At 34.1% G+C, this 27,485-nt stretch overlaps 4 protein-coding genes and 1 long non-coding RNA gene across 8 annotated transcripts; 2 read left to right on the top strand and 3 right to left on the bottom strand.

Moving 5' to 3' along the window:
* LOC109362208 (reticulon-like protein B21) lies at window positions 1-3,535 on the bottom strand. Its single transcript, XM_019607847.1, has 9 exons — window positions 2,265-3,535; window positions 2,108-2,167; window positions 1,906-2,008; window positions 1,733-1,807; window positions 1,494-1,638; window positions 1,311-1,380; window positions 1,126-1,191; window positions 477-599; window positions 1-394 (listed from the first exon to the last, which is right to left on the bottom strand). The coding sequence occupies exons 1-9, from the start codon at window positions 3,319-3,321 to the stop codon at window positions 270-272; spliced, it is 1,824 nt and encodes a 607-aa protein (XP_019463392.1). The 5' UTR covers window positions 3,322-3,535; the 3' UTR covers window positions 1-269.
* Window positions 8,138-9,708, bottom strand: LOC109362210 (BTB/POZ domain-containing protein At2g24240-like). The gene has a single exon (XM_019607850.1). The coding sequence runs from the start codon at window positions 9,667-9,669 to the stop codon at window positions 8,335-8,337; it is 1,335 nt and encodes a 444-aa protein (XP_019463395.1). The 5' UTR covers window positions 9,670-9,708; the 3' UTR covers window positions 8,138-8,334.
* On the top strand, window positions 15,568-21,838 carry LOC109362100 (probable LRR receptor-like serine/threonine-protein kinase At2g24230). 4 transcript variants are annotated; one of them, XM_019607673.1, is made up of 2 exons: window positions 15,572-17,521; window positions 20,282-21,838. In XM_019607673.1, exons 1-2 carry the CDS (start codon window positions 16,280-16,282, stop codon window positions 21,581-21,583), a joined length of 2,544 nt encoding a protein of 847 aa, XP_019463218.1. In that variant the 5' UTR covers window positions 15,572-16,279; the 3' UTR covers window positions 21,584-21,838. The 4 variants fall into 4 exon arrangements, with proteins under 4 accessions (XP_019463215.1, XP_019463218.1, XP_019463217.1 ...); XM_019607672.1 differs by having other exon boundaries at window positions 15,572-17,527; window positions 20,288-21,838; XM_019607671.1 differs by having other exon boundaries at window positions 15,572-17,547; window positions 20,308-21,838.
* Window positions 18,998-19,587, bottom strand: LOC109362105. Its single transcript, XR_002109349.1, has 2 exons — window positions 19,390-19,587; window positions 18,998-19,095 (listed from the first exon to the last, which is right to left on the bottom strand). It is a non-coding gene; the product is annotated as an uncharacterized LOC109362105 (long non-coding RNA).
* On the top strand, window positions 22,928-26,756 carry LOC109362101 (probable GMP synthase [glutamine-hydrolyzing]). The gene is made up of 5 exons (XM_019607674.1): window positions 22,928-24,140; window positions 24,722-24,779; window positions 24,871-24,954; window positions 25,092-25,233; window positions 26,125-26,756. The coding sequence occupies exons 1-5, from the start codon at window positions 23,663-23,665 to the stop codon at window positions 26,491-26,493; spliced, it is 1,131 nt and encodes a 376-aa protein (XP_019463219.1). The 5' UTR covers window positions 22,928-23,662; the 3' UTR covers window positions 26,494-26,756.

The raw sequence follows: 27,485 nt of genomic DNA, 5'->3' as shown, positions 1-27,485 counted from the left end.
CAGCACCATAATGAATTTGAAGTGTTATTATTGTAACTGAATGTTAATCACAAAACATAAACATCCAATTGGTTATTTCCTGTTGCTCTTGAATCCTAACGACTTTTTTTAGAAATTAAAATAACCTTTGTAATGACAGCAATTTTTACAATGGATGAATATTTATGTAGGAGGGGAAACTATGACACTAAAATAATGAAATTGGCACGTAGCATATGCTTAAATGCAATGTGGTAGATGTATCCCCAATCCTTTTCAGAATTCTTTTATTATTTGATTTGTTTGTGAACTCCAACTCCAACAGGTTCATGCCATGTTTCTTCACATGATCCTATTTCATCTCTCACTAAATAATGTTGTTGATAATATTTGAAGGCTACAAAGAGCACGAACACTGCAAATATACAATCCAATACCAACATTACTTACTTATGTATTAAGTTCCAACATGGTATGAAATTGCAAGGTGCTCTTACCTGCCCAAATGCGAGCTACAAGTGATGACAAATTCCATACTAGGCAGAAAATTCCTAGAGCCACCATCTTTTTGTGAGAGCATGAATCCCAAGCATCCCGCAATCGATGGATCCAAAAATTTGCTTCATGTAATAATAATAAACATATTTTAAAGCCATAACATTAGGAGGGGGAAAATGTGATAATAATATACATTAATTCTTAATCTACCCGTGTAAATACACCCATTGGGATGTGGAGGACCATTATCATTGATATTAGATCCAGTACATGTTTAATGGGTCCAAAACTGTGAGTTACAAAAACAGAGATGCTCATCCACGTGAACCATTAATTCATGATTTCAATCACCATGGTCAAGATTTAATTATTTAATTAAACGTGCAAAGAGCCAAAAAACTTAAAGTAGGTCTAGAGTTTAATTATGCGGAGGAGGTATAATATTAATTGGACTTGCACGTATATTAATCTATCTTATATAGGACCCACCGAATATATACTATAGTGGATAGAAGACACCGACATTAAATAATCGACTGTTGTGGGTCCTATCAAGCACTGTAACGTTTACATTTCACAGTTGTAAAGCAAGCATTTAAATAATGTGAAGGTTAAAGCTACATGAAATTCAGGACTTAATGATTTTACCGTATCCAGTTAATTGTGCAGAATAGGAAGAGTAGATTTTTGGCACGGTAAAAACTCCAAAGAATCCTGATACAGTGAGAAAACAAATTCAGTAACAGAATACACCATCGAGAAAGAAGAAAATGTGCAATTATATGCAAAAAAGTAACAAGTTTTGTATAGTTTGCTTTAAACCACAAACATACCCAATTTTGCCATCTTCCAAATTGTTATTGAGCTGCCACATCTGGCTAAAACAAAGAGCAAAACTGCTAACTGCAATTCATAAAGCATAGCAAGTTTAATCTTGTACACTACTAAATAACTTAAAGTATTACATATATATATATATATATGTATATATATATACCATAGAGTATATGATATACCTTGATTGTAGTAACAGGATCTCCAGAAAACATGGCTCTTAGTTTTGATAAGAACTCATTCAAGTAAGGAAGGATCAATTTAAGCACCCATATTGCTTCTTCTTCTCCTAGTACATAATTTGTGTCCTCTACATCTATGACCCCTCTGATTAATTTTATACCAAACAAAATAAATTAGAATTTACTCTATTAAATTTTTTTTATCATTTATTGTTCACTCATATGCCTGGGGTAATTACCTGCAAATTAGGGATCTGTAGAGAAAGATAACAACTAGGTAGACAAGGCCCATATAGGACATTACTGAAATAACACTGTACAAAAGAATTAAGTGTCAATTCTAAGCTCTATTCTACAATAGCACAAGTACATACACATAAAATATGAAGTTTGTAGTGTGGATTTTTCTAACCTTAGATTAATATCCTTTGCATAAGAAGATGAAGTTATGAGGAATGTTCCACTTCCAAAGACAAATGCTGATCTTGAGATATCTCTCCACATGATTAAGTCCACTGAGAAGTAATATACATGAACAATTATTATAAATTGTATCAAATTTTACAGAACATGTTTTTTCAGGGGTGCATGATTCTGAAATGTAGACGAATTACCTAGACTCTGCAATTTGTTCTGTGTTTGTGAGAAGCTACGGTATTGTTCTGCCTTTGGAACTGAATAATAATGATAACATAGCCTTAATAAATATAATCACTAGGCCAAAATATCAGATTGAAAAAAAAACTTCAGGGAGATTAAAAAAGACCTTACTTGATTTTGGTTTAGAGAAATTTTGGTAAATTGTCGAATGCTTTCTAATTGCAGGAGATTGCTTCACAGTAAGAGGGGTAGACACTGGTGTTTCAATTTTTTGTTGAAATTTTCTGCTGATACTCACAACCTTTCTTGACTCTGTTTCATTCACAACTTTTCTTGACTCTGGTTCATTCACAACCTTCTGGTTTTCGGGTTCTTTCTTTTCTGGTTTATTCACAAACTTTGGTTCTGGTATGCTAATTTCCTTAACTTCGAAGCTCCTTTTCTCCATCTCAATATCAATCTCCTCATCCACCACTTCTTCTTCTTCTTTTCCTTCATCTGCTTCATCATCAATAAATTCAACTGAATCGCCAGCAACCACTCCTATATTGTCTGAACTGCTTGAAATAACCTCTTTTTGGCACACACCAAAATCCTTGCAATTTTCATCATCATCATCATTCTTCTCATTCCCAATTTCAATATTTTTACACCCACCATTTGATCCATCAATTCCATTATCAAATTCTGATTTAGTCTTTCTCAATTGTAATGAACTTTCCCCATTTCCATCACCTGCACTTTTAATTGAATCTGATTTCCTCTTTTTCAGTTCCAAGCTCCCATTCTTCACTTGAGATCTTAGCTTTCTCGTTTGAATTGGACTTCTTTCAAATTTATCAGCAGAATCACCAAAATCCTTGCTTCCTTCAATCTTAAACTTCCTCACCTGAATTGGACTCTTCTTGCTTCCACTTGAAGAAATTCTCATCTCCTTACACTGTTCCCCACAATTCTTCTCTGGTTCTGTTTTTCCTCTAGCTATCTGAATTGGGTTCTTTTCTAACCCTTCAGGACTCTCTGAATTCCAAGTTTTTCTCCTTCCATTACCAACCACAACCCCAAGTTGGTTTCTTTTCATCCTATTACCTCCTTCTTCAGCATTTCCTTCTCCATTGAAAACCTTAACACCACCTCCAACTTCATCACTCTTCATCCTACTCTCCCAAACTGAACCTGCTGCAACCACACTCCCTCTTACCCCAACTCTTCTTTTACTCATATCCATCTCAAAGTATCTTCTTTTTTACTCTACCTAGCAAGTAGCAATGAGTAACTTAATGGGACATTTTGTTGAAGGGGTGCAACTTTAACATAGGGATACCTTTACAAAGCAAATTGAGAGGGACAGAAAGATAGAGTATCATGGGATATGTACGGAGTAAGAGACAGCACTTTGTCCCTTTTCTTTTTTACCCTCTTTGTTCATGCAAAAATGCCAAATCAAGAAGTAATGTACCTCTTAAATCAGGGGTATTTTTATTTTTATTTTTTTTATTTTTTAATTATTATAATGTCTAGAGACAGAGGAACCCTACATGTGCAATTTGTGGTGGTTGTAACGGAAAATGAAAGACATTCCTAAATTTGGCGAAAACCATTCTTTAAAGTTACTGTACTTCAAGGATGGGAATAGTAATAAACACGTACCTGTGTTTGGTAATGACTATGTTGCTTGGTCATTTGTGTCATGCTCAATTCGGGGTTCTGCAAACTAATGCAAGCTCTGCATTCCTCGATTGAACTAAAAAAACGTTGAATGCATGATATGGATGTTGCTCTAAAGTTTTATTGGTGCTATGCATGTATGTAGGTCCACTCTGGTTGGCTTTCATTATCATATTTACTTTGTAATTGCAGATAATGTGAATCCCATAGCTATTACAATACCAATTACCAAAAAATTGATTTATATAAATATATATTCTCTTTGGTTTGGTTTGGTTTGGAAGCACACAAATGTGAAATTGATCTATGGCAGCAATGTGTTTTAAAACTTAGTTCCAAGCAACATTATTTACGTACTAGTTTTAAAATGTGAAATTGATAAAGCAGTCATGTATGGCAACCATTTACCATTCATGACTATTGCTTGAAGTTCTAATATGTAATAAATTCCGTCTAAATTTTGGATTTTTTTCTAATAATACAAACACGGAAAAAAATTAGCGAAAAAACATATAAACTGATAATGTATGAGTTTTATACATCATCATTATATTATCTATCATGTCTAATTACCTGGATAGTAGAATCTCTGACAAGCACAAAAACTTTTGGCCAGAGAGAACCCCACATGACGCATGCACAGTGTTCTATTTTCTTTATTTTTTGGTTGTTAGGGGATATGGCATGTGAAGTGATCCAAGCCTAATCATATTAATTTAGGCATCCAATTAACATCAAAGTGACGACAAATTAAAGTTTTGTAAGTGCCCCAAAACTCACCGACAAATTAAAGTTTTTCTATTTTTATTGGCATGATTCTAACCACATTAAGTGCATCATTTGGAACCATCTAAGCAAAAACTGCCATAATTCAGCCCTGCTTATTCAATACCCATTATTTCATTTACTTATTGTATTGTTTCAAATTATTAAAGTCTCATTGAAAGAAGTGCAGTGAACCTCCAATTATTCACGAACCAAGATGGCTCAAATATGTGCAAGTTCCAAGTGTAAGCATTAGGTCCTAATCTTAGTTTGATAAATAATAAGTTGATTAAGAATACTTTTTGGTGGGTGAATGAATATTCATCCTTACTTGCTTCTAATCTACGAAATGTACGTTCACATTATCACATACATGGCATGACGTGTAGCATTCCTAAATGTGGGTTCTGTGACTCTGCTTAGATTCCTAAATCTGATCCATAAATACTTTACTCTAATATTATTAAATATGACAAATTATTTATTATGCTTCTAATGAATAATGACGTGTTGAATTGTTCTTTGTAAAAGCCTTTGACCTCTACAATGTTCATTTCCTTGCACGCAACACTCCAGGAGAGATATAGTTCAAAAAAATAACAGATTTTCCATTTAGGAAGTCTATTATGGTTCATGGATGGGGTTCCTCATATATTTTACTAAATTTATTATTTGAGATACAATAGTTGAATCAGTTATTATATTTGGTGATTTAAATAGACGCACTTTTAAATATTAAAAAAATGTTAGCACTTGATCATCGCTACATTATTACAAAGTAGACTTCCACACCCAATTAAGTCATAGAAACGATTCCACACCCAATAGGCACGTGACGTGAACGGCACAACGCGATGTTCTGTTTTCTGCTTCATTCAAAACAAATTAACATTGGTAAAATGAATGCACGAGCCTACTAAAACAATGCAGAGTCAACTTAATTGATCATTCTACTATTTTCATTAATTAATCTACACCTATGTGTTGGTGCAGCGAAAGTGATCATTGAGCACAAACAATCAAATAATGTGCATAAAATAAATAGAAGAGAAGAAAGGGTTCGGCCAATTATGTCTACGTCCCCGGCAGCGCTGAACGACTACCAAGATATTACTAGAGAATAACGATTACAAACCTAACACATCCATAGGCCCACCTGCCCAATGAGATGTTTCTATTTGATGCTTTTATTTGGTGTACATTACAACAAGGACCTATAACATTGATATTCTACTCTATTCTCTATTCTATCCTAATATTAGACAATGTGAGAATAATACAATAACATATTTCAAACATTTCCAACACTATGTACCGTGTTCTTCTTTTCTTATTATATTTTGTGAACATCTATGTATTGTGCTCTTTATCAATATATCTCCTGTCTCTATAGATAAATATAGTGATCACCAATTCACCAGATCCACACAAGTACCCAAATTATAAAAATAAAATAAAAAAACTTTTCTCACCTTTATTAATATTGATACAATAAATTGCTCACAAGTCCTGACAATGAAGTCTGAATATTATTCCTCCCACCAGTCGAGGACGGGTTTTTCTGCCTTTATCTCATTTTCATTTCTTGCACAATTACGACCACATCATAGTTTTTTCTTTCATTATTTATCGTAGCATGACTCAACATTAGTATACTAGAATAAATCTATTGCCTATATAATAATAAAAACTCCATCATGACATGTGTCAATCTCTCAAGTTCTCATGATATGTTTCAATCTCTCAAGCCCTCATGACATGTGATTTATTTAAAAATAAAAGGAATATGATTACCTATACAATATTAAAATATAATGTTACTATAGCAATATTAAAATAATAATATTCATCATAACATATTGTTTGTAGCTATTTTAGAGTTAAATAATATTTTTTTTATACTAATCTTATTTTAGAATCAAATAATAATGAAATTATAAATTTATTGATGATTTTTTTGATTAATAGGATACTACTAACTATATCATGTTATGTATGTGTAAAAAACAATGTTGAGAAAGTCGAGCAAGATGTTAAACCAGTAGATGACCCATATTAAGTTTATCCATTTAAACAGTTAAACCGTATGGTTTGACCGTATGATTTTATATATAATTAATAATTTTTGACAATATGAATGCACACTGGTAACATATATGGTTTTAACGATGCGAATGGAGGAGCAACATACATATTCTTAATCATAAATGCACATATAATATGTGTTCTTAATCATGCGGCAAAAAATAAATATCGTCCCGTGCAAATGCACGAGTAACTTGTTAGTTTAACTGATATTCAAAGGTCAACATTTCTAACAAACTAAACATGCTTGTGCCCCCCAAACAAAAATTACCATAGTACGTAAAATGTTTCTTTTGTAGTGTAATGAAGTTCTACCCTTCTCACTTTCTCATGTTTTCTTCATTTCAAGCTCTACCTGCTTGCATTTTCTTTGTGGGATTTGTTGAACATTCTAGTGAAATTGAGCTAAGTTGTGACAACTGCAGAAAGTTCAAAACAATTAAAGAATTTGCAGGCAAACGGTCTCAAATAATAATACTACAGTAAGTGCAAGTAGAGAAAACATGTTTAGTTTGTTTGTCTATTGAACTCCATAATAGGCTTCATACTGACATGTTTGACAAAAATTATCAAGGTATTGTCTAGCAATTGTCATGGGAAACAAATATCAGATTTGAAGCATCACACATGGATCCAATTTAATGAAACTTCAGCATGAGGATAAATTTAAGGAAATTGAGCTAATTTCTCTTCAAAAAACAGTATCCAAGTAATAGTTGAAATAGAGGTAGTTGATAAAATATTGATATGAAATTTGGAGTTATAGGATAAAATCTTGATAATTCTTATATATGTAATCTAGTAGTACACGTGAATTAGTTGAAATCATGCACCAAAATTTGGTGCATTTTCTTATCTGGTCCTCTTTGAAGTTGAATACAGCATTTTGGTTTTCTTATCTGCACTTAAAGTTTGGTTTTCTTATCTGCATTTTGGTTGACAACCACCTTGCCCATCAAAGTTTGGAATAACTCTTCGAATTATGCAGTCCAACATGAATGCCATATCCAATGGAGGCCAATCCAAGGCCGCATTCCTCTTGGACACATACTGCAGATACCTCAATAGGGAAGGGATGGGATTCAACGGTGTCAACAGATGCAAAAGCCGACGCGACGCATGTCTATAAACCATATCCAATGTTCACAACTTTCAACTGCTAACATGCTAAGGCATTACTCCTCTTTATTCCTTTCATCCTCTTCTAAGGCTACTAAGAGACTTGGCCTCATTTACTCCACAATGTTAGTTGTTGGAATTCCATTGTTACATGAGTATGGGAAGAGTGAAGAGTCACAAGTGAGACACCACGTCTTGAACTAAAACCTTAAGGCATTAGTTCACACTTGAATAAACCCAACATTAGTTAAAGAAAATATACTATACAAAGAAAAGAGTCAAAAGAAGGTAATAAAGAGGATATGTCCATACCAAAGAAAATAGATGAAAACTGAGTGGCACTGTGAACTTAGAATCTTATGAAACCTATAGATTTGCATGGAATCTTATCCATTAGTAAAGGAAAATAAGCAATTCAAATATGATCATCAATGTAGAGATATGCACAAACCGCATTACACATTAGACTACAGGTATACACCAACATGTATAGCAAGTTAAAAACTACTGAACCTCGTATAAAATTGCATAATGGATCAGGTGATAGCAAACTAAGGAAACATAACCTAAAATGAAGCAAGCTGCTGTATAACTATAAACTACATCATATAATTGGTGGAGTTGGAGTCTCCCATATATCAAACACATTCTCTTCGCTATGAAGGGCGAAAAGCCTATCCCCTCCAATGGAAAAGTCACATATTGAACCACCATAGCTTCGTCTAAGCCTTGACGTCAGAACCCATTCAGGGCCACAGAAGACTGAAATGCAGTCATTCATGGACGACAAGAGTTGTCCCCCGTGCCGTGCCAGCTTGGGGTAACAAGGTTCCTCTGGCATCTTCCCTTTCATCAACCTACTTCTTGAGCTCCACCTAATGCTAGTGGAAGCACTCATCCTCAAATCCATGAACCCCAAATCCTCAAACTCATTAACCACACAAATGTAATTGTTGTCCTCCATTGCTATAGCATCCCTCACCCTTTTCTCATCCACAGCTATAGTAGCAGGAGCTCCCATATCAGACCAACACCAAACCATGTTCTTCTCCCTGAAATCCAAAAGACTAATGTAACAATTATCCTTCCTTGGAAACATAGTAGCAACCAACAAACAGTTACTCCCTTCCAACCATTGAAGCTTATCAGCATCACCAAGTGACCAACCCAAAGGCTCATAGAAGAAATCAATTTGCTTACCAGTAACCTGATCCCAAACACCAACACCATACTCATTACTCCTCCCTTTACAACTAGAAAATATCTTATAATCCGAACTAAAACTCAAAGCACCAGCAGTGTAACTCTTAACTTGATTCTCATGACAAACATGAAACTTATACCTTAACTCCCCTGTATGTGAATTGAACAAACCCATGCCACCATCACCGCGACCAAGCTTCTCACTAACTCCCATAACTATGTTCTCTGAATCAACCCACCCAACATCGTTAACTCTTTGATAATCAAGATTAAGAGGAGGGTATTCATCCAAAACCCAATCATAAACATGAACCATGCTACCATGAACAACACAAACACCACCATCAGGGCCAGCTCGAATCGCTGTTGCATCACCCGGTGCTTGACCTTGAATTGACTTTGACAGCCTCAACCTGTTTCCATCGAATGGACCCCACTTCTCTGAACGAACATGATCAATTAGGCCATAGAACATGGCTTCTCTGTAGAGAAGCTTCTCAGGGATATTGGGTGGGATGTAGAGTTCTCCAGTTCGGAGAAGATCGAGGAGAACCGCGAAGCAATCGGGATTGCGATCAATGAAGTGCTCAATGGAGTTGTCTGATAAGAGGTTCCAGTTGTCATCAAACATTGCACCAAAAATGGAATCGCGTCCTGCATTGGCTATAGTTGTTGAAGTTGTTTCGAATACTCTGCCTCCAACGTTGAATTTCACCCTGTCTTTTTGGGTACCCATGATTTAGTTGGGTTTGTTTCCTCCAAAATTTGAATCTTTTTTAGGAACCCAGATGGAGATGGGGTTCGTTCAATAGTTGGTAGCTTGAAAGAGGGGGAATGAGGACTTTCAATTGGGTATCACAGTGTTTGAAAGTACCAAAAATAGGACAAGATTTTTAGCGACTAAATAGGTTTGAAGAGCAATGCTTGTTCATTGAAGAAAAGTGAATTATTATGATTAAAAGTTTGAGATTAAATGATATGGAAATTCTAGTAACCCTTATCATTAAATGAAGGGAAAATGGGTAAGAGAGAGGATCAAAGAACAGAGTGATGGGATTGTTGTAAGAAAACAAGAGATGGGGAAGTTAAAGGCTAGGAGGTTCAAAAAGGTAAGTTTTTAAATTTAAAACCGAGGAATGTGAAGAAGAAGAATCAAATTGGGTTCAAGATCTAATAGGTTTGGTTAAGTGGTAAATGTCGCAAGGTGTCGGGTTCTAGTAATGTAAATAGAAAAATAGTTGTTGAGAGATATTTGTGGATGTTCCCGGCTCAGACAGAATTCCTCCGGTGTGAGATTATGAAATTCCAAACATAATTGACTCAGTTTCATATCTCCCTCTAACAACTCATTCTGTTTTTGTAATTGTTGCATCTCTGTTTTGTCTTGTTTTGCACTTGTCTCGGTTTTCCTACCCTCACTTAAATTTGCTATTTGAATGTTCAAAGTATAATATTTAACAATATATTCTCTAACATTTTTTTTATGTCTATCTTGTTATTTTGTACCTTCACTCAGGAATAATTAGTCATTTAAATATGGAAGTTATTTTCAACAAATGAATACAGTTTTGACAAAATTCGTGGAAATAAGATGGGGAAACCAATAAAGGTTTGAAAAAACATCAAATACACATCTTACTTGCTGAGTATAAAAGGGAAAAAAGTTTATGTTGCATAACTTCATACTGAAAAAAATTGAGCACTATCTAGATCCTATCTGTCACCTCTTCAGTTCTCACCAGATAAACTAGATAAGTTCTAACGTCAGAATTTACCAAGTTGGCATTGACTTTTCTATTTTGTCTTTTTCATGTAATAAGAAGAGTCCCAATTTGCATAACACAAAGAGCATTTTGTATTTAGAAAACTAATAAAACTCATACTGTATGCCACCAGTAAAATGACAAAGACTAAGATAATAATGAGTTGAATTACACAACAACTACACAATGGGTTTCTCTAATTAGATAAAAACTATAGGATGAGAGTGTTTTGGCACCACTTTGTTAGTTTCTTTTCATTTCATTTTAAATGACAAAAGTTTGGTGGCTATGTGTGATGGTCACAATCTACTTTACAGTTTAACTTTTGAGATAGGAGTGAAGAATGAGGATGTGGCTGAATGCTTGAGAAGAGGGTTATATTATATCCATAACCAAACATAATTACAATTGCTTTTGAGTTCCAAACATTCAAGACAGTTTTTTAGATTTTTTCATAAACTCGACGGCATTTTGGAAATTGTAGATTTTGTGTAATGAACTATCTCATTTCATTATCTTTGCCATGACATTTAAAGTTCTCATTCCCCTCCAACATCATTCCGAACATGTTATCAAACAATTCCATGTTTCGTTTTGCCGTATAAAATTTTGTTTGCAGAATCAAATAGTCTTTGGGGGCATAGCAGCAGCAGAGGGTTGGGTTTATACGTATGTGTTAATGTTGTAGTAAGATTATGGAGCTTCAAATTTCAGACTGTGATCGGGGAGCCTCCAACTACCGAGGAGTCATGGATGGACATGAGAAGAGTGAAGAATCACAAGTTAGATACTATGTTTGAACCAAAACCTTAAGGCATTAGTTTCATGGGTTTTTCCTTCTATGAACTATTTCACTCTTCTTTACTTATCCAATACTTCACGCTTGAATAAACCCATCATTATTATTATTATACGTAATAAAATTGCCTTAACTTTTTTTCTCTGTATAAATTTAAACATGAATGCTTTTGAAAGAAATTATTGAAAATTTACTTCTAAAACGATTCAGTGAAAACAAACATGTTAGTTAGTGGGAGATAATCAGTTATAATTGATGGATTCTTGATCCTGTAGTTTACTTCAGAGGCAAGTTTATGTACCCACGAGAACTTAAGCTAAAATCATGACAAGTTGACGGTGCTGAGTGTTGACTTTGCATGTTTGTTGCGGTGATATAATTGTACCTATTTTTTCCTTTTCTTTCTCACCGTTGAATCTGTGATATTTGTAAAGAACATAAATAACTAAAATAAAATAACCAAGAGGTTGGGCTATCAGAAATAACTTTCCAAATATAATAATAATCATATATCTTTCTATAAAATTCTCTTATAAAACTTCATTTCCATGTGGCACAAATTAACATTCTTATAGTGTAAGGTGATATATCATAATCTAAAAATAATTTTGTATGGATGAAATTTGAAGCTCCATAATCCAACTGTATCCCAATACTCACTTCCAACAAGAAGAAATTAATACATCGTACTGAATAATTTATAACTATCTGAAGTTGAATTAATGCAATTGGCTGATATGTCACATGTTCTTCAACAATGTTGACCTTCGAAATAAGGTAACACAATATATATAGTTTACTTTAATAGATATTTTGGTGATGTGATCTAGCAATTCATTAATTGCCAACCTTCAATTCAACCGTCAACTGTTCCACCTCTTGTCACAAGAATTTAATGTCCCAAAAAATTCATCTCTTCATCTTATAAGTCAATCACATTATAACAAGTAATTAAAAAAAATTAAAAAAAATTATTTTTTTGTAAGAGTGATACACAATTGGACAGTAAATATTGGGACAGATAAATGGTTTACTACGAGGTGAACTAATTCTTTCTACTTGAGAATATAGTGTGTTGAGAAAAACAATTTCTTTAAAATCATCTTTATATCTAAAAAAAGGTAGACTCCAACTATTAATCCAAGAACATTAGTTATACAAAAAAACAAGTAGGTTAGAATTTACTGTCGTTGAAGTTTGATGTTTAGATTAAGAAATGTAGTAAAGAATGGCAATTAACATGAGATGCATGGAGAAATTTATAATGTAATTGTCACACAAAATATTAGAAGTATTTAAAACTATCTAGAATAACAAAACAACAATTTACAGTAATGTATTGTTAGGATTTTTTTGAGTGGAAATTATGTGGGTTAAAGAAGTATAATTTACATTAGAAAAAATAAATAATTTGAAGTGTATACAAACAAGAAGAGATGTATACACTAATAGTGTAAGAATTTTTTACACTGTCATTATATCATCCACTATTCATTTATAATTATCGTTAACTTAGAAAAAAAATGATAGATGATGTACTGAGTGTGTATACATCTTTATACTGTATTGAAATTGATATTGGTTGATTGATTGGTTATTGAAAAAGTTGATGTGTTGGTATGATGTTTGAGGCTAGTGTCTCTGCAAAAGCGAAAGGCTTGCTCTCAAGTAGTTGGAGTATGCGCTTCATCGAGAACCACCATAATGTATGACCTTCTCTTTCAGACACAAACTCTGCACAATGAAATCATACATTAGCATACACATGGAATTATAATTTATTACAAAGTTAAAGGATATAAAGACTTCTTAATTTATTTCAATGAAAATTATATTTTTAACTCATTGATAACTTAAGATTAGTCACTAAATTACTTAATTGAGTTTACCCAATGGGTATTTTTTCTATAGACAAGTAATTTTTTTTCTCTTTTTGAAGGAGAAGATGGGAGAACATAATTCATATTGTTAAAATGTGGACAATTTAGAATACCACTTTAATTTCTTTCTGTACCTTAAACTTGATCTTATTAAATGTGTATAGCCAAAGGCTCTTTCTCTTCATATGTGTTTCCATAACAATGCTACTTTTATTTATAAGTAATTCACACGTTAAGAAAAATAGATAAAAATAATTGTAATTCTCAAATTTATCAAAGATTATATTAAAAATTTAAAATTATTTATACATTCATTTATGGAAAAGTGAAATGTTTGTTGAAATAGGCAGGGAGTAATAAATATATAATATATTAAGTATATATTGTTTTATGCTATATTATAAAATGACTTATGTTTATGTAAACAAATTAGACTCATATGGATGAAGAAGAAAAATAAAACAAATTGGATACAATAAAAGAACAAGAGAGCTTTAAATAGATTGTTTTAGTATCTCATTTTGTTTTATTTATAGTTTAATGAAAATAACCAACAATTTTTAATATTAATTAATATTTTTACATGTAGCTGATGAAGGGGCCAGGACGTCCTTTTTGTTTGACTTGGTTTGTAGTGAAAGTATGGTGACATGATTAAGAAAATGGACATAAAATTATTAGTGGGGATGTTATGATCATCGATGGTAATTTTGTCTCTTTGATTTTGGGAGCACACATGCTGTTTTATATCTTTGTGTTATTTCATATGTTAAAATGTGTGATTGATCAGAAAATATTTAATAATTATAATTTTAATTTCAATGATTTTTTCAACCGACTATTATGGATGGTACTTGGAGTGGTACAAAAAGTGTAATGATCCTGTTTCATTCAATGTTACTCCTGAAGCCTCATACCTCAATGAATGCAAATCATTAGACCTGATTATTTGGGTGTATTGGCCCAACTTGGACTCTTTCTGCGCATGTTTCATTAAGAATAAAACTTGCCATGTGAAAAACCACTACTATAATTCTGTATTCCTTGTAGGTGAAGGTTTTGTCTTTGTAAAATATAATAATAAAGAGAAATGAAGTCACCTCAGCCTTTGAAAATATCATGGGCCTACATTTCTACACAATGATGAATTCTTAAACTTGTCTTAGAGAAACAAGGGATTGTGTGCCACAGAGATTGGTAGAATAAGAGAGTATAATTTAAGCAGAAATCTAACTCTAGTCAAAACCACTATGGCAGTAGACAAAATCTGATTAACAGTAAATGTAGAAGAAAAAAAAGGGAAAAGAATAGTGTTTATAAACATAAACTGAAACATGTTATGGGCAATATTGGTCCCTTTAGATTGTGCTTCACATGATAAGACAAACTGGTTTAAGGGGCTCAAAACATTAAACTGAAATATCTATTTCTGGTTCAGAATGACCCACAAGTAGATTTTGCCACTGTACAGAGAGCCTTAAAGAGAAGAGTTAATATAAATATTTATAACATTATTATGACAAATTAGAGTTAATATAAATATTTATACACAATCAACATATCATATATTATTTTTCAGAAAAACAATAATAATTAAATATAAATGATACAATAACAATATATAAAATTTATATTATCAATACATATATTTTATTCTAAAGATATATTTTGCTACTTAGCTTGCATAAATCAAAGAGGACTGGGGTTGGAGGGAACTTTTTTCTATGTTTCAACTTTTAAAGTCTAATTAATAATACACTTTTCAGTACAAAAAACCTAACTAATCCATTGGAATGAATCATTATCCTACAATTATTTTTGGGCGTGGAAAATGAGTTGGAAGACCACGATAATATAGTTAAATGCTGGTAATCTAATCCATGCTTTTTTACTCAATTAAGTCAAAAATAGCTTTGTCTAACTTTTCTTCTAAAGTTTGGCAGAAAGTTTAAGCTGAAGATTCAAATAAAAAACTTATACAATGCTAAAAGCATGTAAAAGGTTACCTACTGAATTCTATCTAAATAAATTCAGGACTAAGTTATATAATCGAGTAAATAATAATAATAATAATAATAATAATAATAATAATAAGGGAAAAGGGTATAAAAATTAGTTGTTATGGAAATATTAAAAAATAGACTTTAGTTTCTGAATGGAGCGAAATATGGTGATTGATGATAATAATCACTTTCAAAGAAGAATCACTAAATTCCCACCAGCAAAGGTTTGATATATTCACCAACCACACCACTGAAGAATCAATGACATTTTAATTCATTTCCTTTCCCATTTAAGAACTTCAAACCAACCACACTCCACACTCATGTTCATTTTTCCTTCCTAGTACACACTTGTCTCTGCATGTTCCACTGTTTCTTCCTCAGTTTAAGGGAGAGAAAAAAAACGCTTCTTGAAAATGAATCAGTTCCTAACCAAAAAGTTCAGCAGCTACTAAAAGTAAAAATCACATCTTTTTCCACAATTTAGTGAGTAGACAAAGACAATAGTTTAAGTTTTGCTTCTTTGTATCGTTTGTTTCTTTTTCTATCCTTCTTTTTGTTGTTTCTCACTCTCTGTCAGAGGTCTTCTAATCCAGACAAGCTTTGTTCACATTCTCTTGTTACTTTCCACAGCATTTGTATTATTCTATCACAGTTAATTTGTTTTCTTAAAATGTACCACTTCTTTTGTGTCCTTCTTTTACTCTTTCTTTAATTTATATACCCTTTTAAGTTCAATGAGATTCACAATGCATAAAAAAGCATTGGCTTCCAATTACTTAAAACAATCTCGTTATCCATAATATGGTCATGCTGGTTATGATGTTCTGAGAGGTGTATTTCCCTGTGGTTTTGGTGTTGCTATTTTGCATCATTTGTCAGTATCAAACATCACATTCTGATGGGTTTGGGAGTATTTGGTTCTGTTATGGTTATGACACTTTTGTTCCAGCATTTGGCTTGTCAACAACCAAATACTGATGAGTTCTTTGTGTCTGAGTTTTTGAACAAGATGGGTTTCCATAACTACCCTGTTTCTGTTTGTTCATGGGAAAGGGTTTCCTGTGATGCAAATAGAGAACATGTTGTTGAATTAAATTTTTCTGCTATGGGCCTCTCTGGTCCTATTCCTGATAACTCCATAGGCAAGCTCAGCAAGCTTCAAACTTTGGATCTTAGCTTCAACAAAATCACTGCATTGCCTTCTGATTTCTGGAGTTTTAGCTCTCTCAAGACTCTTAACCTCTCCTCCAATCAGATTTCTGATTCACTTAACAACATTGGCAACTTTGGTTTTCTAGAAACCTTTGACTTATCCAGCAATAACTATGCTGATGAAATTCCTGAAGCTATCAGATCCCTTGTGAAATTGAGGGTCCTCAAACTTAGCCGCAACATGTTTACACAAAGCATTCCTTTAGGGATTCTCAAGTGCCAGTCTCTAGTTTCAATTGATCTTTCATCAAATCGGCTTAATGGAACACTTCCAGATGGTTTTGAAGCTGCTTTTCCTAAGCTGAGGACCTTGAACCTTGCTGGGAATAAAATTTATGGCCGTGTTTCGGATATTTCAGGGTTGAAGTCCATTGTGAGTCTCAATATATCAGGCAATTTGTTTGAGGGGTCTGTCATGGATGTGTTTCAGGAACAGTTGGAGGTCTTGGACCTTAGCAGAAACCAATTTCAAGGCCACATTCCTCAGGTACATTATAGCTCTAATTTCAATTGGTCTCATTTAGTTTATCTGGATTTGTCAGACAATGAGCTTAGTGGAGAGTTTTTCCAAAATTTGAATCAGACACTTAATATAAAGCACCTTAATCTTGCACACAATAGATTTACCAGACAGAAATTTCCACTGATTGAAATGCTCCCGGAGTTGGAATATCTGAATTTGTCCAAAAGTAGCCTTGTTGGTAACATTCCTAATGAAATCTCACAACTGAGTAATTTGAACGCACTTGATCTTTCTACGAATCATCTTACTGGGAAAGTCCCCTTGTTGAGAAATAGAGACCTCCAAATTCTTGACCTTTCAAACAACAACTTGAGTGGAGAAGTCTCTCCTTATGTCTTAGAGAAGCTCCCATTGATGGAGAAGTACAACTTCTCTTATAATAACTTAACCTTCTGTGCTTTAGAAATCAACCATGATATCATGCAAAAAACATTCTTTGGATCAGTGAACAGTTGTCCAATTGCAGCAAACCCGACTCTTTTCAAAAGAAGAGCTACCAAACACAATGGAATGAAGCTTGCTTTGGTATTAACCTTCGCAATGATATGCTTGCTTGCTGGGATTTTGTTTCTAGCATTTGTTTGCAGAAGGAGGACTAGAATGTGGGAAGTTAAGCAAAGTTCTTACAGAGAAGAACAAAATATTTCTGGACCCTTCTCATTCCAGACTGATTCAACTACTTGGGTGGCTGATGTTAAGCAGGCTACTTCTGTTCCGGTAGTAATCTTTGAGAAGCCATTGCTGAGCATTACATTTGCTGATCTCTTGTCAGCAACGTCAAATTTCGATAGGGGTACCCTTTTGGCTGAAGGAAAATTTGGTCCTGTTTATAGAGGCTTTCTGCCTGGTGGTATTCATGTAGCTATTAAAGTTTTGGTGGTAGGGTCTACATTGACAGATCAAGAAGCTGCAAGAGAGCTCGAGTGTCTCGGTAGAATCAAGCACCCCAATCTAGTTCCTTTAACAGGATATTGTGTAGCTGGGGACCAAAGAATTGCCATATATGATTACATGGAGAATGGGAGCTTGCAGAATCTGCTTTATGACTTGCCACTTGGTTTGCAAAGCACAGAAGATTGGAGCACAGATACTTGGGAAGAAGCTCACAACAACGGGATTCAAAATGCTGGGTCTGAAGGGTTACTCACAACTTGGCCATTTCGCCACAAAATAGCCCTTGGCACTGCGCGAGCATTGGCATTCTTGCATCATGGATGCTCACCTCCAATTATTCATAGAGATGTTAAGGCTAGCAGTGTTTATTTGGACTATGACTTGGAGCCAAGGTTGTCTGACTTTGGTCTGGCTAAGATTTTTGGAAATGGCTTGGATGAGGAGATTGTGCGTGGCTCACCTGGCTATGTTCCACCGGAGTTTTCTCAACCAGAATTTGAGTCCCCAACACCAAAATCTGATGTGTACTGTTTTGGTGTTGTTCTCTTTGAGCTAATAACCGGAAAGAAGCCAGTTGATGATGATTATCCCGATGATAAGGAAGCAACATTGGTAAGTTGGGTCAGAGGACTGGTGAGAAAGAATCAAGCTTCAAGGGTTATTGATCCCAAAATTCGGGATACAGGACCCGATGAACAAATGGAGGAGGCTCTTAAGATCGGTTATCTATGCACGGCTGACTTGCCCTCCAAGCGACCGAGCATGCAGCAGATAGTTGGACTAAAAAAGGATATTGAACCTGCTGCTAATTAGCTTGAAGGACAAAATGAAGAGGAATCGAGGTCATTTTAGTTTAACTTAATTTTTTTTCTGTTGATTTTTTCTACTTGATGAGAGCTTCCCATGTAGCCATGGAGCAAATGTAAAGCAGTTAAATTCTGGAGTTCTGTTTTGGATGTTGTTCTCATTTCTTTTCTTTTCTTTTTCTCTTTTTTGTGCCTACCATCTCTGGTAGATGAAGAAAGGTTTGATGGATATACACCTGAACTTGATCTTTTTACTAACATATTTCTGCAGCATGTATTCTTTCATCCATTTCACTTGTTTTTATCTGATCATTTACATATGTAATGCATGTTTGGGATTGATTCTTAAAACTTAAATGTAAAGTGTAGACAATATGTTATGTAACATCACATAATATTAGATTGCATGTGTAATTGAGAAAGGATTGAGGCTTTCTTGAGGTATGTTAAAAGGGTATCAATGTGGATATGATAATGCATGGTCGTTGAAGTTCAGAATGTAAAAACATGTGTTGATGTTGTTGACAAAAAGTGAAAGAAAAAAAAAAACAGATGCATGAAGTTCAGGGAAACATGCTTACCTCATCCTATATCATGATGCTTGATAACATCTTAACATGCGTAGCAATGGGAGCATTATTATTGCAACTTTCAATCTTTAATGGTCTCTTAGGTTTAGTTGGCTAGCACCCAGCATGCAACTTTTTCACTATTGAAAATATTTAATCATAAAGATGGATTTAAAGTTATGAACAAAATAAGTTAATAGAGTCAGCAAACAACTTTCTTTGATGCTTTGATGAATATTATTGTTGATACCTGATATTTGGTAGGTGATAAAACCTGTTTGTTGCTGAATTGTGCTTAGAAATTGTATGGGTATCTACAATTAAATTATAACTAATTAGGCTTAGAAAAAGTAAACATAAAGTAGACCAACATAAAAGAGTTGAACCCTCGACCTTGCTGTCGTTTTCAACAAGTATATTCACAGGAATTGAACCATCTTTGACGACCTTGAGGATTCAGTGTACCTTACATCACTAGACCAACATTTTGATTTTTGATCAAGAAGAGTCGATTGTTTTTTAATAGCATATAAAAAAACTCAAAATAGTGATGAAATATGTATGGAGCTTGATCAAATTAAATGTTTTAATATAAAATTTTAGAAATAGTTCAGTCCTTATTAACTATCACTTTAATTGACATATAAGATATTTCATAACTAATTTCAAATCTCAGTGAGGTGACATATTCTCCTTAAAAGAAATATTTACCTATGAAAATAATTAATAAATATCTAAATTCAATTTATGTTTTATTATTAACGACCATATACATTTTTCATTATTATATGTTTCTTCACTCTCTCCTCTTCAGTCTTCACTTCTCTTTCTTTCTTTGAACTTTGAGTCTCAACCCCACATTTTCTTCTTTCGAGTTTTACTCATACCTTGTTAAAATCAACCATGATATCATGCAAAAAACATTCTTTGGATCAGTGAACAGTTGTCCAATTGCAGCAAACCCGACTCTTTTCAAAAGAAGAGCTACCAAACACAATGGAATGAAGCTTGCTTTGGTATTAACCTTCGCAATGATATGCTTGCTTGCTGGGATTTTGTTTCTAGCATTTGTTTGCAGAAGGAGGACTAGAATGTGGGAAGTTAAGCAAAGTTCTTACAGAGAAGAACAAAATATTTCTGGACCCTTCTCATTCCAGACTGATTCAACTACTTGGGTGGCTGATGTTAAGCAGGCTACTTCTGTTCCGGTAGTAATCTTTGAGAAGCCATTGCTGAGCATTACATTTGCTGATCTCTTGTCAGCAACGTCAAATTTCGATAGGGGTACCCTTTTGGCTGAAGGAAAATTTGGTCCTGTTTATAGAGGCTTTCTGCCTGGTGGTATTCATGTGGCAGTTAAAGTTTTGGCGGTAGGGTCTACATTGACAGATCAAGAAGCTGCAAGAGAGCTCGAGTGTCTCGGTAGAATCAAGCACCCCAATCTAGTTCCTTTAACAGGATATTGTGTAGCTGGGGACCAAAGAATTGCCATATATGATTACATGGAGAATGGGAGCTTGCAGAATCTGCTTTATGACTTGCCACTTGGTTTGCAAAGCACAGAAGATTGGAGCACAGATACTTGGGAAGAAGCTCACAACAACGGGATTCAAAATGCTGGGTCTGAAGGGTTACTCACAACTTGGCCATTTCGCCACAAAATAGCCCTTGGCACTGCGCGAGCATTGGCATTCTTGCATCATGGATGCTCACCTCCAATTATTCATAGAGATGTTAAGGCTAGCAGTGTTTATTTGGACTATGACTTGGAGCCAAGGTTGTCTGACTTTGGTCTGGCTAAGATTTTTGGAAATGGCTTGGATGAGGAGATTGTGCGTGGCTCACCTGGCTATGTTCCACCGGAGTTTTCTCAACCAGAATTTGAGTCCCCAACACCAAAATCTGATGTGTACTGTTTTGGTGTTGTTCTCTTTGAGCTAATAACCGGAAAGAAGCCAGTTGATGATGATTATCCCGATGATAAGGAAGCAACATTGGTAAGTTGGGTCAGAGGACTGGTGAGAAAGAATCAAGCTTCAAGGGTTATTGATCCCAAAATTCGGGATACAGGACCCGATGAACAAATGGAGGAGGCTCTTAAGATCGGTTATCTATGCACGGCTGACTTGCCCTCCAAGCGACCGAGCATGCAGCAGATAGTTGGACTTCTAAAGGATATTGAACCTGCTGCTAATTAGCTTGAAGGACAAAATGAAGAGGAATCGAGGTCATTTTAGTTTAACTTAATTTTTTTTCTGTTGATTTTTTCTACTTGATGAGAGCTTCCCATGTAGCCATGGAGCAAATGTAAAGCAGTTAAATTCTGGAGTTCTGTTTTGGATGTTGTTCTCATTTCTTTTCTTTTCTTTTTCTCTTTTTTGTGCCTACCATCTCTGGTAGATGAAGAAAGGTTTGATGGATATACACCTGAACTTGATCTTTTTACTAACATATTTCTGCAGCATGTATTCTTTCATCCATTTCACTTGTTTTTATCTGATCATTTACATATGTAATGCATGTTTGGGATTGATTCTTAAAACTTAAATGTAAAGTGTAGACAATATGTTATGTAACATCACATAATATTAGATTGCATGTGTAATTGAGAAAGGATTGAGGCTTTCTTGAGGTATGTTAAAAGGGTATCAATGTGGATATGATAATGCATGGTCGTTGAAGTTCAGAATGTAAAAACATGTGTTGATGTTGTTGACAAAAAGTGAAAGAAAAAAAAAACAGATGCATGAAGTTCAGGGAAACATGCTTACCTCATCCTATATCATGATGCTTGATAACATCTTAACATGCGTAGCAATGGGAGCATTATTATTGCAACTTTCAATCTTTAATGGTCTCTTAGGTTTAGTTGGCTAGCACCCAGCATGCAACTTTTTCACTATTGAAAATATTTAATCATAAAGATGGATTTAAAGTTATGAACAAAATAAGTTAATAGAGTCAGCAAACAACTTTCTTTGATGCTTTGATGAATATTATTGTTGATACCTGATATTTGGTAGGTGATAAAACCTGTTTGTTGCTGAATTGTGCTTAGAAATTGTATGGGTATCTACAATTAAATTATAACTAATTAGGCTTAGAAAAAGTAAACATAAAGTAGACCAACATAAAAGAGTTGAACCCTCGACCTTGCTGTCGTTTTCAACAAGTATATTCACAGGAATTGAACCATCTTTGACGACCTTGAGGATTCAGTGTACCTTACATCACTAGACCAACATTTTGATTTTTGATCAAGAAGAGTCGATTGTTTTTTAATAGCATATAAAAAAACTCAAAATAGTGATGAAATATGTATGGAGCTTGATCAAATTAAATGTTTTAATATAAAATTTTAGAAATAGTTCAGTCCTTATTAACTATCACTTTAATTGACATATAAGATATTTCATAACTAATTTCAAATCTCAGTGAGGTGACATATTCTCCTTAAAAGAAATATTTACCTATGAAAATAATTAATAAATATCTAAATTCAATTTATGTTTTATTATTAACGACCATATACATTTTTCATTATTATATGTTTCTTCACTCTCTCCTCTTCAGTCTTCACTTCTCTTTCTTTCTTTGAACTTTGAGTCTCAACCCCACATTTTCTTCTTTCGAGTTTTACTCATACCTTGTTTTCTTTGATCATATCAAATCCCATTCTCCTATCTCTCTCTTCAATCTTCATCGTTTCTGTTATTTCTCACTCCCAAAGCCCACCCACACTGCATTATCCCAGAAATTTTCTTTGCTATTTTCTGGGTAAACAAAATAAATTAAAAAAAATGAGAACTGCGAAGTGCAGAAGCGTCGTCGTTTTGGATGCACCAGCCTTGTGAGAAAGCTCTCTCATTTTCCACAATGCAGAGTTTGGTGGCTCTCTTAAAGCAAGCCATCACTGTATAAATGCTACTCCACTTAAACCCTAACTTTTTGAGCTGAATTGGGATTCTAGGTTTGAGAGAAATAGGTTCTCAATTTTTCTCAAATTGCAGGGTTTTGGAGGGCTCTGAGTGGGGTTTGTAGAACTGAAAGTCTAAGATCTGTTTTGGAGTGTTGGGTGCCACGTCACTGTGCATCGTTTTTTTTGTTGCTTTTTGTAGGTAAAGTTTGATTATTTAGCTGAGGGTTTCAGTGATTTTTTATGGGTGTTTGATGAAAAAAGAAGAGCTCAAAAAGGAATCCATTGAAGGGGTGATATAGTAAATTGTAGGTGATTGTTTTGGTGGGTTCTGAATTCTGAAACCAGTAAGATATTAGCAATGTCTGGTCCTCCCAAATTAAGGGCTATGAATGTTGCCTCTGATTCAGAGGCAAGGCCTGTGCTTGTACCATCTGGAAATAAGACAGGACCATTGAGTTCAAGGAAACCGGTTTCGAAGCCACTTAGGAAACCGGAGAAATCGAGAAATAAGAAACCATGTGAATTGTCTTCACTTGTCACTTCCCCTTTGCCATCTCCTCAACCACAGTCTGTTAATGTTCCTTCCACACTGCGCCGGCATGAGCAGTTGTTGCATTCTAATTTGTCTATGAATGCTTCATGTTCATCTGATGCATCAACAGACTCATTTCATTGCCGAACTCCTACCGGGAGATTGGGTCGTTCTAATAGCTTAGGTTTAACAAGGAAGCGGTCTGTGTCAAAGCCAAGAAGTGTTGCTTCTGATGGTGTGTTGGAATATCCACCTGATGGTTTACAATCTAAAAAGAGGTGTGCCTGGATCACTCCTAATACAGGTTCGTTCTTCTTCTTCTTCTGGAAGGTAATTTAGTTTATGAATATTCTGAGTGTTTAATTACTTTCATGAATATGCACATCATTGTTAATTTCAATAGTCTTGTCTTAATCAATACTTTGTAATTCTTAATCAATAGTTTGTAATTCATTTGAGCTCATATTGACATTGGCAATTGTATGACTCTCTTCTAATTTCATGATAAATTTTGGTTCTTGAAGATTGAAAACTTTAAATAGGTACCTCAATTTGGAAATCATGTGTACTTTTCTATATAAATCATTTTCATATGGGAATGAACTGTGATGTATTGAAGGTGTGTTTTGGATATTTGAATTGTTTAATTTGCTTGTGCTTCTAAACTCATTTATGCTTTGCAATTGCAGCTATTTAGCCAACTTTTAATCGTACATGATTCAGTATGTGCCTTTTTGATGGATTGTAGTTTATGTTTTTGCTTATTCAAGAGAAAATGGGGATTTCATAGAAATTCCTCCATAATACTCATGTTGAGTTTGAAATTCTGAACTATATGGTTTTTTTCAAACTTTTATTTCCTGACTAAGTTTCTGTTGATACTAGAACCATGTTATGCTGCTTTCCACGATGAAGAATGGGGAGTTCCAGTACATGATGACAAGTACGTGATGTACAGAAAACAATTTTGTTTTGTTGGAAAAGGAAATACATTCTTCTGTTAGATTTTGCTTGACGCTCCTAATCTCATGTAGGAAATTATTTGAGCATCTTGTTCTCTCAAGTGCTCTGTCTGAACTCACTTGGCCAGCCATTCTATGTAAAAGGCACATATTTAGGTATCATCTCTATTGAAGTTCTTGATGCTTTTTCCATTCTTAATCTCAAATCTGCACTGTTTGGCTGCTACCTCAGATGTAGCCTACTTTCTCTTTGACTTTGTTCAACTTATTATTGTTAACAAGGTTCTTTGCAGGGAGGTTTTTGCAGACTTCGATCTGGTTGCAGTCTCAAAATTTAATGAGAGGAGGACTATAGCATCAGGAACCCCGGCAAGCTCCTTACTTTCTGAAGTTAAATTGCGTGCTATAATTGAGAATGCACGTCAAATATCAAAGGTAGGTGATTGGTTTTGTCTTGACTCTTCCAACCTTCATAATAGAATATGCAAAGTCCTGGGCCGCTTCATAATTAATTATTAATCTCTGGGCAATTGGAAACCAAGAGAGCCATGGGGATATTGGCTTGGCTGTATTCAACTGCCATCCCATGAATAATTTTTTCTATATCGGGTGTATCTGGATTTAAGAACATTTCCATGGGACAACTGGTTTATCAGCTAACCTAGGTCGTATTTTGTCCTTCATTAGCCATCATTATCTATGAATATAAAGTGGAATCCTAGGTTGCTTGCATGTTTATCCTTATTAGGATATTCAAGTTAGGAAAGAAGTCAACTAATTAATGTTTTGCAAGTTTGAAGGCACTTCCTTTTTAAACTTCTGGCTTTGTCTTCTGCCTTGATCTTTGTCACAATTTTTTTAAAAGAAAATCAACCCATAACTTCAAAAAAAAACTGAAGTATTAATTGTCAATGTAGAAATAAACGTTCCTACTTTCACTGTCATTTTTCTAACTGTGCACAAACAATTTATATTAACTGCATTTGACATTGACAAAATAGTGGACTAGTGAACCACTAGAATTCAAATGCTAGATTGAAAACAATTGTGCAAGCAGGATAATTAAATTCTGTTTTGATAGTCTTTAAATCTTCTGCATGATTCAGCCCTTATGTCCCCCCCTAATTCTCAATTGAATGCCTTTAAACCGGGGTTTAATGCCGTCTGATCAGGTAGGTTGGGTAATAAAGGTAATTAGGTTGTGGTCCTGATTCTTATTCAATTTGCATGACCCATATGGGACAGACAATGATATTAATCTCCTGTGCACCATAACCTTGTAATTATCATTGTACCTAACTTTATGCAGGTTTTTACTGATGCCAGGTCATAGATGAATTTGGGTCGTTTGAGAAATATATTTGGAGTTTTGTGAACCACAAGCCTATAGTTAGCAAATTCCGATATCCTCGACAGGTTCCTGTTAAAACACCAAAAGCCGATGTTATTAGCAAAGACCTGGTGAGAAGAGGTTTTCGTGGCGTGGGTCCTACAGTCATATACTCCTTCATGCAGGCTGTGGGGTTAACAAATGACCACCTTATCAGTTGCTTTAGATTTCAGGAGTGTATAGATGCAGCAGAAGGGAAAGAAGTGAATGCCATCAAGGATGATTCTCAACAAAAACAGTGTGATACTGTCATGGAATCTGATATGTCCATTGCCATTCATAATTTGAGTTTCACCTCTGAATGAATCATGGCTCAAAAATCGTTTTGGCTAGTTTATCTTTGTTGGAGTGATGTTGGCTAGCATGATAAGCTACTCTGAAGCTTATAAGGTAGTTTGAAGCATAAGCTAGGAGTGAAAAACTAGTAGCTTATAAGTTAGCCACTAGTCTATAAGTTAGCTAATAGTTGTAAAAAATAAAATAAATTCATGACTCACTTTTTTGTAATATTGAATTATAAAGCACTTTTAAGTTTCTTTATCATAAAAATGTTAGTTTCTTTTTTGTATTAATTTTATTTACTTTGATTTTACCATCTACAATGATAACATGAGATGTAACTTTTGATTAATGTATAACACATGCATATCGTGGAGGAGTAGACATATCACATCACTACATCTCAATCTGAGGTCACAGAATGTTGATTTATATTTTCATAATGGATAGCATACCATTGAGTCCCTGAAAAGAGCACCATAACAAAAGGGAAGATGTTATCTATATATAGTTCTATACATACATGACTTATAATATATGAATAATTGAGATTATTATATTTTAATTAGCAAATTTACGTTTTAATTTAGTTATTTAGTTTACATTCATGGATTTTTAATTCTAAAATGTAAACTACACTTCAAATAAGTTTTAGATATCTTCATAAATGACAAGACTATCTTTAATATATAAAAATGAACTTGCGTGAGGGGAAAATGACAGTACTACAAATCTGACTAATGTTAGAATGTAAACAAAATTGGAAAACTAAAATGAGAATTTTTTTTGACTAAATTGAAAAAATAAATTAACAAAATAAAAGTTTTGGCTTATTTTTATATGGTTGGTACTTGATGGAGCACATCTGCTGTAGTGTTGTCCCATATTATGTGTATCATTGATTATAATTGGTTAAAAAAAATTATTTAAATTAAAATTTTAATAATTAAATATTTTTAGGCCATTTATAAACTACGATACATATAATGATACACTATTTTGGGACATAAAATGTTGT

The sequence above is a fragment of the Lupinus angustifolius genome, chromosome LG12 (genome assembly GCF_001865875.1).
Source record: "Lupinus angustifolius cultivar Tanjil chromosome LG12, LupAngTanjil_v1.0, whole genome shotgun sequence".
NCBI classification, from domain to species: Eukaryota; Viridiplantae; Streptophyta; class Magnoliopsida; order Fabales; family Fabaceae; genus Lupinus; species Lupinus angustifolius.
Note: the sequence above shows the minus strand (reverse complement) of the source record. Positions and strands in the feature narration are given on the sequence as shown.